The sequence below is a fragment of the Pyrgilauda ruficollis genome, unplaced genomic scaffold, assembly GCF_017590135.1.
Source record: "Pyrgilauda ruficollis isolate IOZ18807 unplaced genomic scaffold, ASM1759013v1 scaffold2, whole genome shotgun sequence".
NCBI lineage: Eukaryota > Metazoa > Chordata > Aves > Passeriformes > Passeridae > Pyrgilauda > Pyrgilauda ruficollis.
The window spans coordinates 10,635,959-10,649,170 of NW_024519206.1; the positions used below are offsets into that span (position 1 = coordinate 10,635,959).

The 13,212-nt window shown below is 41.2% G+C and overlaps 1 protein-coding gene across 1 annotated transcript in view; it reads right to left on the bottom strand.

Moving 5' to 3' along the window:
• IGF2BP3 (insulin like growth factor 2 mRNA binding protein 3) overlaps positions 1–13,212 on the bottom strand; it is a 112,362-nt gene that overhangs the window by 4,719 nt on the left and 94,431 nt on the right. The window contains exons 12-14 of the mRNA XM_041466731.1: positions 7,341–7,460; positions 3,243–3,317; positions 72–203 (exon numbers count right to left, since the gene is read on the bottom strand). Coding sequence (XP_041322665.1) covers positions 72–203; positions 3,243–3,317; positions 7,341–7,460 — 327 coding nt within the window. The remainder of the gene's footprint in view (positions 1–71; positions 204–3,242; positions 3,318–7,340; positions 7,461–13,212) is intronic.

A 13,212-nucleotide genomic window follows, 5' to 3' on the forward strand; every position in this document is an offset into this window, starting at 1 on the left:
TTTATGTGTATATACACACTGAATATGAAACACAACTGAGCAACACTAAGGGTTTTATTTCAGCTACTTACTGTTTTGCCTCCTTTACCAATAACTCTACCAGCAGCATAGGATGGCACTTTTATATGAGCCTCAAGTTTCACTTCTTCTTTAGGTCCAAAGAAATTTTCTTCCTTAAGTTTTCCATAGATTCTCCCTTGAGCCTGCAAAATTGCTTTCAGTTAGAGAATGTTCTTCTTGGAATCTAGTTAACATCAAGAAATTCCACAGAAAGGAGAATTCTGACAAAGTGTTTTCCCTAATAAATACACTACTTTTCTAAAACAAGTCTTTGTACCAAACTAGGAAGTACCAGTGTCCAACTTCAAGGATTGCTTGACAAACCAGGGAACTACACAGCAATTTAGCAGAGATTATTATTAATATTATTATGATTTTGAGTAGAAATACTGCTTTTAAAAGAAACTACCACATTTCTTTAGAGGTAAAGAGTGGTGGAGAGAAGAACTGCCAGGCAGAACAACAGTTCCAAATTTTTTTATTACACCCAGAAGCACAAAATGCAACTAATTGATTCAGAAACCCATTATTTTAAGATGCTAAACTAAAAAAGCCACAACACCCCAACAAGTCATGGTCTAAAGACTCCAATTGAAGCAAAGAGCTTGCTTTTACAATCCATTACAACATATTGTTTAAAAATAAATAAATAAATTTGCACTTGCTCAAATTTCCAAAGTAAAGAATCAAACTGCCCAGATCTAAATAGTTCCATGGGAACAGTATTATTCCAACCAGCACACAGTTCCTTTTTCTGGGAAACACACGAGTGCCAGATAGCAAGAAGAATGTCCACTGAGAGTAAGGTTGTACATTTGCTGATTCTTAAACACATTTATTTCCTTATTCACAGCCATTTATCAGCGAATTTTTGAGAAATGGTAACCAGTCTTTTACTCTTTGGCTCCTAGGTGCTTCAAAAGAACATATATTGCTTCCAAATTATAAAGAAAGATGGAATGTGGATTTCTTTAAATAAAAAGATTGTAGATGGTCTTCCAACATCTCCAATCTCTCAGTTCTTTAAAAGGGCTTTAGGAAAGGAAACAACCTAACTGGGCTGCAAGCCCCTGCACAGTAAAGTGGTGGCTGAAATGTGTTGTCTGCCCTAGATGCCTCTTCATTTTCATATATCCCAGGCCCAAGGCAACACAGCCATTCATGAATAGTGGTGTCACAGGGATGCCTGAACCCCAGGCAGCCCTGCAGCAGAGGCTCTGAACAGTGGCATGGTCCCTTCCCATTGCCTTGCTAACAACTAGCCCTGCACACTGCAACATCCTCAGGCTGCAGCAGCAGAGGAAGAAAGGGATGCAGCCACTGCAGCTACCGGGCACATGAATCACAGACATCAGAGCACAATGCAGTGAGGAAAGGATGCCAAAGTCACGGGCTCTGGGGTAACACTGCCTCTCCAAGAGCCCATTACCCAACTGAGCAGCAGCTATTCCCTCTCCAAGTTGTTGAGCACCAGTTTACATTCTTGGTGCCCCAACAACCACTGTCCCAGGAGAGAGACCCTTCTTAACCAGAGTTTAAGGAGAGCACTAATAAAGTGTGGAGCTGGCCCTAAGGCCAGCTTCAGGTTAACAGCAATGCCCAGTTTACATTCTTGGTGCCCCAACAACCACTGTCCCAGGAGAGGAGACCCTTCTTAACCAGAGTTGAAGGAGAGCACTAATGAAGTGTGGAGCTGGCCCCAAGGCCAGCTTCAGGTTAACAGCAATGATAAAAGGAAGGACTGAGCTCTGCCTCTGCCCATCCCAGTCAAGAGGGATTGCTCAAAGAGAAGCTAACCGACTGCAAGGTCTGGAGCTGAATAAAGCCCCAGGGACAGCCCCTTTCCTTCATAAGACCAGCATACCCCAGGAGCATTGGCTGCACTATTACACTGATGCACCTTTGCAAGCAGAGCTCAAGAGTCAAGTAGTGACTGATTGATGTGGTGTTAAACTATGTATGAGGTGCAGAAAAGGGACACTTTCCTCCTTGCATGAGTCAGGTTGGAGAGAAGAGCATCCACAAGAACTCTGTGGGACTCCCAGTTTATCTTGGGGAGGAAACCTGAGGACAAGCCTTTCCCTAAATGAAAAGTCAGGATATGGGATGCCCAAATTTCCTTTGGCATGCTACTCCTTGAGGGTAAGTCCACTGACACCTGATGAAAAGAAAGCGTAGCCAGTATCTGACCTTGTGCTGACCCCAGACCATAGGAGTACATGCGGCCAAGCCCACATGCACACAGAAAATATCAAGGAGACAGAGCTTCCTAGTCATGCTTTGCCTTCAATGGCAGCTCAAATGCATATGGTAACTGAGCAACAATCCCAAATGCATCTAAGTTTGTAATTACCACTGCAAAATACCTGCCCTGATAATTTTCCAAAAATCCTAAAGGGATTAATGAAACTGATATCCCTGAAGTTTGTGCACCTCCTTCTTGCAAGATGCCCTGGAGCAAAAATACAAAGTCAAAAACGAGAAGAGGCAAGAAAACAATGCCAGGATACAAACTCTCAAGTGACTTTCTACATGCTCCAGGCCACATCTGTGATGATGCCAGGCTGCTGCACTGAGCTGCCTGCATCACTCCTAGCACAGTCAACTCCTTCTGGGGTAACTAAATTTATCCCTTGACATTTAAGGCAGAAGGCCACTCTGGAACTTAATTTGAGCACAGATGGGATAATCAGGTTGAGTATCTCCTTGTAGTTGCAGTGGAAATACAATTAGAAATCTTGCATTTATCTGTAGAGTTACCCAAAAAGCATTTTCCATTTGGCACAAAACAGCAACCTGGGAAGACTCAATTCATCTTGTCAGCTTTGTTATTTCAATTAAGCACACAAAACTGTTGCACATACCAAGACAGATTAAAAGACTCAACTCAAAGGTGCTTGTAGATAGAGACATTTAGGAGTGTAATATGGCCATATTTTTATGCTAGACTTGATTCTTACTTACATTAAACACACATGAGTTTTCAGGTGACCAGAATGTGGCCTCTAATAGTACTGTATTACTCATATTCCTATGAGACACCTTTCAGAAGGAGGAAAGCAAAACTCAAGTATTTACTAAAATTCTGAATAAAGCATGCTTGGAACCAAGAGTTTTGTTTTCAGTACTGTCCCTTAGGATCCAAAGGCCACTACATACTGACAAGTTTTTCTATGTTGTACCTTGAACTGAGCTTCTGGAGGTCCAGTGATGATAACCATTCTCAGCTTAGCATCTGGTCCTTCAGCAGGGGCAATCTGGAATGGATAAACATAGCTATTGGTAGCTGTCTTTTGAAGGAATAGTTTAAAGCCACCTCCTCCCCATTTCAGTCTCACATTCTGTTCAGGAGTGAAAAATTATTCATTACAGCAGCAGCATCACACTTCAGTCATGATGGGTTTGTTCTCTTTAAAGTGCATTAATTAGCTGTAATGAAATATGGAGAAACTGGCTAAACCACCATGAGCAAATTTACTTCTGGAAATTAAAGACACAGCTACTCATCCACACATGGCAGGATCCCACACAGCGTTTTCATGTGGCTATAAGTGATGTAAGACATGTAGCCTTCAAAAAGACAAATCTGGTTAATAAAATGAGATTCTCATCCCTACCCACTAGCTTGAATAGTCCTTCTAACAAGTCTTGCTCATTAGCAAAAGCTCTCATCCATTCCCCTGAGAACAGAAGATCACTTTACTGTTGTAACTAATCAGATCCAAAACATTCCTCTGTACTGGACAATGTGTGACCCAAATAAAAATTAAGCTCCACCAGAGCTGAGACAGAGATGCCTGTAGGGTCTTTAGCAGTTCATGTCACCACAACAGCAAGATTTCTGTGGGTGTTTTTCTCAGACTCCAGTGGCATTGAATAATTCAAGCTAGCCTCTGACATTCCGAATGAATCTTTTGTTTATCACAACTGACATTTCCATTGTTGCATCTAGTATTACATAGCTGCTGTTGAATGAGCAATATATTAAACACTACAGAATTTCATCTCAGCTGTTGGCATAGGGATGTTATTCATATTTAACAGCTGTAGTTTATTTCAGACAAATTACAAGTCACCAGGCATCATTTTCACTAAAGAATTTTGCTAAGGAAAGTTTATAACATTATTCATATTGTACCCTAAGACAGAGAAGGCATTACATAGTAGTTATCTGGTTTGCATATCTATTTTTCATAATTTATGAATTCCAATTGGATAGATCTAAAAATACACATTAATTTTACAGCAGTACATTTATATGACATGATGCTGTAAGAGCAAGCACAGACTAAATCCAGTCGTTCTTTGGAAAAAGTATTTTAGAGGGGCAGAATTTCAGGGCACATTTAGAGGCAGCTGACTGAACAGAGTTCAGCTTGACAATTGTCATTCGTGTAAAGTGGACAGGTTTGTCTCTCAGTCACCTCTAGTTTTCTTAGTGAGTACCAGCACCTTCATTAAAATTTTAGGAAAAATATTTTCCATCAAGGTTTCATTACATCCTATGTGTGTCTAAATGTTCTGGGACCTATCTTGCTTTGATTTTATCCTAGAATATTCTGTTCTCAGAAGCTGGGGTAAAACATGGCTGAGGCCTGCAAAAGAAACATAGACCAACTAACATTTCAATGTCTGAACAGGTAACCTAAGAGAATTCTGTGCTAATTTTGTCTGTCTGCCCTTGGAAAAAGTAGTTCAATACATACAAATAGTATACTAAGTGGTGAATTTAACTTCTAAGATTAAGCAACTTTACATTCCTAACCAGAAAACAATCTTTTATATGCCAAGCCACAAACTGACAACTTTATACACCCAAACCCAGCTTTCATCAGGAAGGGTTGCTCTGCAAGGAATTTATAACCAAGGAGATGACAATTGTTCACAAGAGGTCCCAGCACCGCAGGGTGGGCAACAGATAACTCAAATCTCTGCCTGGCTCTTTTACTGAATAACTGAGTCTGCTGGAGCGCCACACTGAGCCTGCCTGGCCAAGCAGTGACCCCCAGCACTGGGACACAACCTGAGCTCAGCAAGAGCCATGTTCACCTCTGAGGTGACAGCCTGAACACTGCAGCCTTGTAGAGAGCCCCAGTGCATCTGCAGTTTAGTCTTACATCATGGGTTATGAGTTTCACCAGATCTACAAAGCTCAGCACAAGCACAGAGGAGATGCAGGAGGATGTAAAAGGCTTTCAGCTGCAACAAGCTACAGCACAACTCAAAACAAGCATTATGCACAGACTTACTTCCTCCACAAAGTATGGTTACTGCAGTTTGGCAAGTTAGAAGTTACTCAGGCAGCACTTCCTCCAACTCTCAGCTAAAAGCACAGATTCCTTGATTCACAATTTATTATTTCGTTCCAAAGTTATGACAGAGGGCAAGTTGAAGTGGGCCCATTTAACATGAGGGAAGTTTACAAGTTTTGAATAATTTACCAGTTGCATATTTACTTTCACACAGAAGCAAACCTGATGCTCCATATTCTGCCAGATTACAGGTTAAGTTGCATCATTTTAATAGATAAGAACACATGCAGCATCCCAATTTTGCAAACATACTCTGAATCTGTATACTTTTGTTAAGATTTAATCATATTTTCACAAAAAAACCCACCCTTTACTTTATTCCTACTGAAGGAACAAAAGACCAGAGCTTGAGAAAACTTTTATCTGAATTTCAATTAATACAGAGATGTTAAATGCATGGGGTAGAGGGGTGCCAGCCAGTAGAGGAAGCCTGAGGCCACTGTTAGCCAGATGCATGAGAAATACTGGAAACTCCCTTTCCACTAAACTCTCTTCCAAGGACCAACTGAAGAACTAGTTTGGACGGGTTCTTGGAGGTCCAGGTTGTTTCACATTTCTCTCTTCACCTAGCAGTACCTTCCATACACTGCTTAAACCTTAGATACAAGCTGCAGGAATGGAGAGGGCAAGAGGAAATACATATGATGCATCACAGCCCCATGCAAGACAGATTTGATAAAGAAATATTGACACCTCTCACTTTCTCCTGTTTCATTTTCCCCCCTAAAAATATGGTTATTAGTGCTCAATTAATACAAAGAATCTGGGTAGTATAACTATTTAACATTCTGCTAAAAAAGGATGGAGTTGGGCAGTGTGTTATTGGTTGACTGGCCGGTAAACAGATCAGCACTAGGCAAACCACACACAAGACACATTCATCAGAGTTCCCCAATTATTCTGCTCTGCATACTTAGATGAACATCTTCCAAGCCAAGCTCAGCTTCACCAAATTCAGCTAAGCATAGCCAGCTCCTGCCCTGTGCCCCAGACTTTTGGCAGATCCCTGCCATAGCACTCATTGAACACATCACTCCATTGAAACAAAAATAGACAGGGTGAGAAAAAGACATTTGTTTTATCTGTGCAGTAAAATGTCCATCTAACAGCATACTAAAGCTGTACTTGAAATGCACTGTTCTCTAAGATTTTTTTTTTAAATTTAGGCTAAACCTTATCTTTACAGCATAAAAGAGCAGAAAATATTACTTGTAAAAAAAAAAATGCTCAACCATCTAGAGAAGATACTTGTGGTTACAAGGGGATTAGTGGCCAAAAGCCAGGGCCTTCCTACAGCTGCAGCTGGTAGTAGCCTCGGTAGAGAACCAACAAACATTTCACCAAATTGACTAAAACTCAAACTTCAGTTAGAGGTCAGCCTGTGCAAACCATCTTGTTCTTAGCTACACTGAGGTGGTCAATACACAAACAGCTGGATGTTAAACCTGATAACAAGAAGGTAAGTGTGCTGTTTGAGAGCTGACTGGTCCCAGGAGCTTGGAGCAGCACATGGGTGAAGTTACACCACCAACAATTCAGCATGGGGCCATTTGAGCTTGACAGCCCAGACCAATCCATCTGGCACAGACCAAGGGCAGCCACCAGAGAAGGGACTTCAACTGGGCTGCTGTGTTTAGAAGGGGAATTTACCCCACCAATTTTCACTTTACCTAAAGCAAGGAGAAAGCCTTTAAGCACTGCATCATTAAAGCACAAGTCTGTTTCTAAGACCACCAAAGTAGTTTTCTTTGCAGCTTATATTTCACACCTCAGGAGACGTCTGAAAACATGCTTCTAATTATCTTGTCTCAGGGAAGATTAAAAGATGATTTATAAACAAATGTACTATTTATCACATCGTATTCTAAGCATGGAGTGGGGGAGGATGTTCAGGAAAGCACGGCTTGTGCAAACTTGCTGAAAGTGTCACGTAGAATAGGCAGAAAGTTATAGTTGGTGTAATAATACCTTAATAGATGCGCCTGCAAAACGAGAAAGTTGTTTGATGTGCTGTCCCTGCTTGCCAATAATAGCTCCAACTGCCAAGGCTGGGATGAACAGATGAACAGTTTCAGACTCGGGCTGTTGCTGTGGGGAAGAAGGAAAAATGCAGTGAATGTTTTTGAACATTATGAATCAGACTGACAGGAAAATGGGTACAGAACAGGCATGCATGGAAATGAGGGGGAAATAAGATTTCCCCCTGTGATGTCTGAGTATTAAGGGTCTGGCTTTTTGGGAAACACAAAATCCACAGAACAAGAAAACCAGTTTGAGCCAAAAGAGGATTCTTTCATCTTGTATAAAATACTCACAGTTTTAATGCATAGGACTTTAATAAACAATTGAGGAGTTGCGTTTTTGTGAGGCTTTCACTCTTACCTGTAACTGTCTGGATTCTCTTCCACCTGCAAGACCCTGCAGGTGAGGCTACTACAAGCAGAAAGAGGCTACTACAGCCTGAGCAGGCAAACTCTTTCTAGTTTCCCAGTTATATTTTTAATTTTAGATTGTGCTGAGAGCAGTACAAAAAGCCTCAGAGTTACATATGCGCTACAATTTCCTTTGTGTGGGAGTGATCTGGAATGATAGCCAGCTTGAAATCTGCCGTGATTCCTCCTGTGTAATATTATGCAACAGTTGGAGCCCTGGCAGCATTCCTCACACAGGCTAGTAAATTAAACACCGTGTTTCTGAAAAGTGAGAGGACCCCAGCATTGCACCCACTGGATATCAGGTATCACTGCATCCTCCCATCACTTTCAAGCAGACACCCCAGCTGGAGAGAGCATGACATAATGCTCAAGATCCTCTCTAGGTGGCAATGATCAAACTGCAGGGTTACATGTGCCACAGTAAGTCACAGCTATGTTAGTAGCCCCAGAAGAGCCCGTCTCAGAGGAAGGGAGCACCATAAAGCACACACCACGCTACTGGACCGTTGATCCATCCACTTCCGTCTGGGCTACCCCTAAAAAGCATTTCACACAAGCCTTTCTTTGAACTAGGAGGTATTTAAGACACTACACACCTCTTAAGTTTTTCTTCTTCTGGGTACCCATCTCATGCATTTTCAAAATTTGTTTTGCTCATCCTCAATAAGACAAGCCAAAAAATCCCTTTGGTGTGGGGGTATTTTGAGACAACTTGCTGTCTCAGTACCCACCATGCAGACCAGCACCGAGCACCAGCAAGCAGAGCACGTGGGACCAACCAAGCTCATTGAGCTTTGCTCAGCTGTGTATTTTGATAGGGATACAGGCACATACAGAAGCTCACCTGAACAGCTTTTTCTGTCATATTTTCAGAAAAAGCTCCACACCGCTATATGCAACACAAAGCAAAAAGCAGATGCAATCCTAAAAACAGCACCCCAGCTTATTTTTAAATTTCAGTAACTCCTTTCAAGGTTAAGTCTTTCAAGGCAAAGTCCCACTGCATTAACCATAAACAAATCCGAACAAAATGCTCGTTTCCAAGTTTTACCACTTCATTTTCAGTAAACACAAGTCAACTGTAACCTCAGGGGATAAGAATTCCAGGCACAGCTCCACGTACCAGGTGAAGAAACCCCAAAATAGGATTTTGGGAACAGAAACACTTTAGGCAATTTCAACAGTTGCACAGTTTACACCGCATTTTCACACATACAAGGCATTAGGATTCAGAGGCATTTCATGCTGGTTTAAGTCCACATGGATGCAGCCCTCCACTCCCAGCCTCCACACTGCCTTGTATGCTTTGAGGCCAGCAGGTCTGCAGATCCAGCCGATTTTTAAGGCAGGCAGTAAGTCCCTGACCCAAATAACCAGAGCAACACGCAAGTGCCAGTCTGTGACCAAGAGAGAAGTAACAACAATTAGAGAATGGGAAAAGGTGGGAGCACCCCTTTTAATCTGCCTACAGATCAGTTTAAAATGGTCTCAAAACTACACCCTAAAACAACATGTTTGTAATGAAAGGTACAGTCACTTCAGTGTATGTGTTAAACCAGTTTCCAGAAGATTACTCATATTCTCTTCTTATTGTTACAGACACCCTGAGTGTTGTCATAGTAAGTCCATTTACATGTTCACTGTGAATCCAGCAAGATTTCCAGCAATTTGGAAATGCTACTGTAGGTACTCACTTGATCTTAGCACTTCAAAAAACTGTTTCTAAATCGTTGCAAGTTCATGAAGCATTTGGGTTTTTCCAGGTTTGTTGCAAGGAGCCATTGCACTGGGTGCAGAGGCAGCCCCTCATTCCAATCCTGACAGCTTATCTACCCCCTTGCTTGCTCCTCTTCTTGACCCCTACAATTGTCCACACCTGCTCCAGCTCCTGCAAAAATACTACTGAAGTTTTCCCTTTCACATGCTTCTCCAGCCAGCCTCTTCCAGCTAATTACTACAACACTTCAGCAAAGCAAACATGTAACTTGACTTGGTTTTCAAGAATTTACACAGCGTCTACCTAAACCCACCTCCAGACACATTTCTGTAACATAGAAACAAATCAAACTTCATTATTTTTGTTTGCATATATTTCCTGCCTTCCCTCTGTTGCCCATCTGCCTGCTGAGCAGTTTTCCCCTCTCCTTCCCAAAGCTTGATTTCAAGCCACTTTCTTGTCTGGATTCAATCCACCACTGAAATTCCTTTTTGCTGCTTCACCCTTAAGCACAAAACATGGGCAGCAAAGGCAACAGAAGACAGAAGATGTACATGTGCCTTTATAACTAAAATCACCTCACTGTAGCACCTTCCTCCCATCCTTCCTCATAGTTTTGACTTCATGATAGATTTCAACTTATTTTTTCCTAAAGGACTTTTTAACAAGTCCTTTTCTATGAGTTACTGAGGTTCTTCAATACTAAACTTGCATTTTGGTGTAATAGTGATACACGTTTAAGGAATAGTGGAGAATCTGTCAATATTCAGCTGCTCATTCTTGTCTGGAGTACCACATTGGCATATACATATAACCAAATTCATCTCCAGTATAACATCACACAAGATTTAGAGAAATTATATTATATACACTGATTTTTAGCCACTCAAATACCATACTCCTTTTTCTTTTTTTTTCTTCTTCCAGAAATCAAGTCTAACTAAGGCTTTTGACAGTATCACAACACCAAGTTCAAATTGCTATCTGTCCATCTCCTTACCCACAATAATTTTTAAATCCTTCTGTATTTACTGGAAACCTAGCCTGCAAAAGAAACACATCAAAACATAATGCAATGACTACACCACCCATCAATCTTACAGATGCTTCTGGGGATCTCAAGATGGAAGAAAATCAGCTATAATTTAATCTTACCCATGCCATGCCACATAAGTCATAGAGCTTTCCAGGAACTCCTAACATGAGTTATATCAGAAATAGATTCCTAGACCTAAAACATATGTTAGAAGCACTAAATTTAGGGAACTGATTTCCCACTCTGTGAAACCTGAGCTTCAACGTTCACTCCCTTATAGCCAAGTCTGCTTAAATATATACTTACAATTTAAAAGCCAAAATATGTCTGTGTATATATTTTTTGACAAGAGTAAGATCTCCTGGACAATTTTCTTTTTTCCCCACATAAGAAAATATTTTATTCAAAGTCAACCAGCCCTGGGAACTGACAGGAATGCAGAAAAAATCTTTTAGAGTAGCAGCCTAGGTTCACCAAGATTTATAGTCCATACATCCACCCTAAGCTGCAAGGAACCATCTGCAGTATCTGTGATGCACACACCATCTCTTCTACCCTTAGCAATATCTGCAGTATGGGCTCATGGCTAGTCTACCCAAATAAGAGAAGTTGGTCCTGTGTGGCTGTGGCACACAGATACCACTGAGATATTCACTTCAATGGGGAATCTAGGTTGTTTTGGGGTTCTGGGTTTGTTGTTTTTTGTTTTTTTTTTCCCCAGGGGTTTTGTGTTTCAAGAGAAGAGCTCCAAGAAACCAAGATTCTTATATATAAGGAACAGATTATTCAAAAGCATGGTGACCAGAAACAATTAGTTCAGTTCATAAACAGCTGAAAATACATTTGCTTTGTTTCTGCAAAAATCAGTCTGCTTTAGTCACAAAACAGGGTTGATAAGGAATTTTTGTTGATATCCAGCACATTGAACTAATGAAAAGAATTTTAAATGCTGGTTTTTTTCATTATTTGGATTCCAATTTCCATCCAAATATTGCCTGATGTAAATCAGAAGTTAAAATAAATCAAGAAAATAAGAAAAGCATCATTCATCATTTTTTAGCAGAAAATGGAAAAAATACATTACCCAAAGCAAATGGCAAATTGCATACTTGTATAAATGGAAAGATATACTCAGTGTAAGCAAAAGTACAGACCACTCTAAGGCTTTCAGAAAGGTAACCAAAGTACACATGTAAAATTTGATAAGTCAACTTAAATCAGATTTCCTGCTTGCTCATTTAAATCATGAAACCATGAAAATGGTGATCTAACACAGAGATGGAAATTAATCTTCCCCACTGGATGACACTAAGCAACTGCTGCAGCACACTATTAGCTCTGACTTTTTACACTAACACAACTCTTTCCTGGAAGAGCTTGGATACACCTCCTTCCATACCCCCTGCAAGTCCCTGAGCTCCAGCCATCTGTCCCTAGCCTAACAGTCTATACCAGCTATTTATTTTCTTTTTAAAATATTTCTCTTTTCAAATTCCCACCATCACTATCCAAGACAAACTCATCTGCTGGTAAATCCTGTAAACCCTGGCTGCTCACCTGGAGCTCCTGCACTGCATGTAGCATCAGGATTATCCCCTTCACTCCAGTCAGACCCTGCAGCCCTACAGGAGATTTTTCCTTCTGCTGCCAACCCTACACATTAACTCTTAGAAAACTGGCTTAGCACAGCCATCATTTCCTGGTTTCCAGAGCCTCAGCAGCAGTGAGCGTCCTCCTCTCCTTGGGATATTGCCACTAGTCCTTCAGCATGAGGGCTACGGCTCCACACCAGAGCTAGAAGCTGAGGAGTCCCGGCCAAGAAAATTTGCAGATTCACTCTTCTTTCTGCAAGTCTTGCCTGCAGGCTTAGAAAGATTTGTAGAGACCATCTGCCCTTAGGATAAGGTTGTTAGAACTTTTCTCTGCCAACTCCTGGTGCATCAGTCCTACAAACTGCAGAAAGCCACACAGGAGGAGAGCTTTTCCCTTACCTGTTAGATTGTCAGAAGGAAAAGCATTGCTCCTCATCTCGCACTTGGGTAACAGAGCCATAGCACAGCCAGGCAAGAATGAAAACTTAGAAAAAGTAAGCTATGACCCTCCAGAGTAGAGGGTGGTAGGTAAAAAAGCAGGTTCCAAGCCACTACAGCTGGGGGAATAGACATCCTATTTGAAAAATGTCACTTGAAAAACAAAACTAAGAACAACACAGAACAACAAATAATACACAGAAAAGCCAACAGAGGTTTGCCTCCTCAGTTCTTCCCCAAGACGACCCCTCCTCTTTTGATTTTGGCTGATGATGCTGCTAGGTCAGTCCACAGCTCCCTCAGTCAGCATGAGTCAGGCCTCATAAGGGGGTATGTTTGTTATTTATGTCCCTCAAGTTAATTTGAGCATTAATCTCAGTCTTTTTCTGCAAGCCTGCCAACAGTACAAAATTTTTTCCAGTCGTGTGCGTAAGTGTCTCCATAGACCCCTTGCTCCATCAAATGCATGTGGTTGGTAAATCCTTGGCAACATTTGGGATAAGGCTGTAAATCTTTAAAAATATTGTACCCACTGAAGTAAATAGGCTTTTAAGCCAGACATGAATGGGAGAAGAATCAGATCTTTCCTGGTTTCTAAGCTTGTTAAGTTTCATGTTGCAAA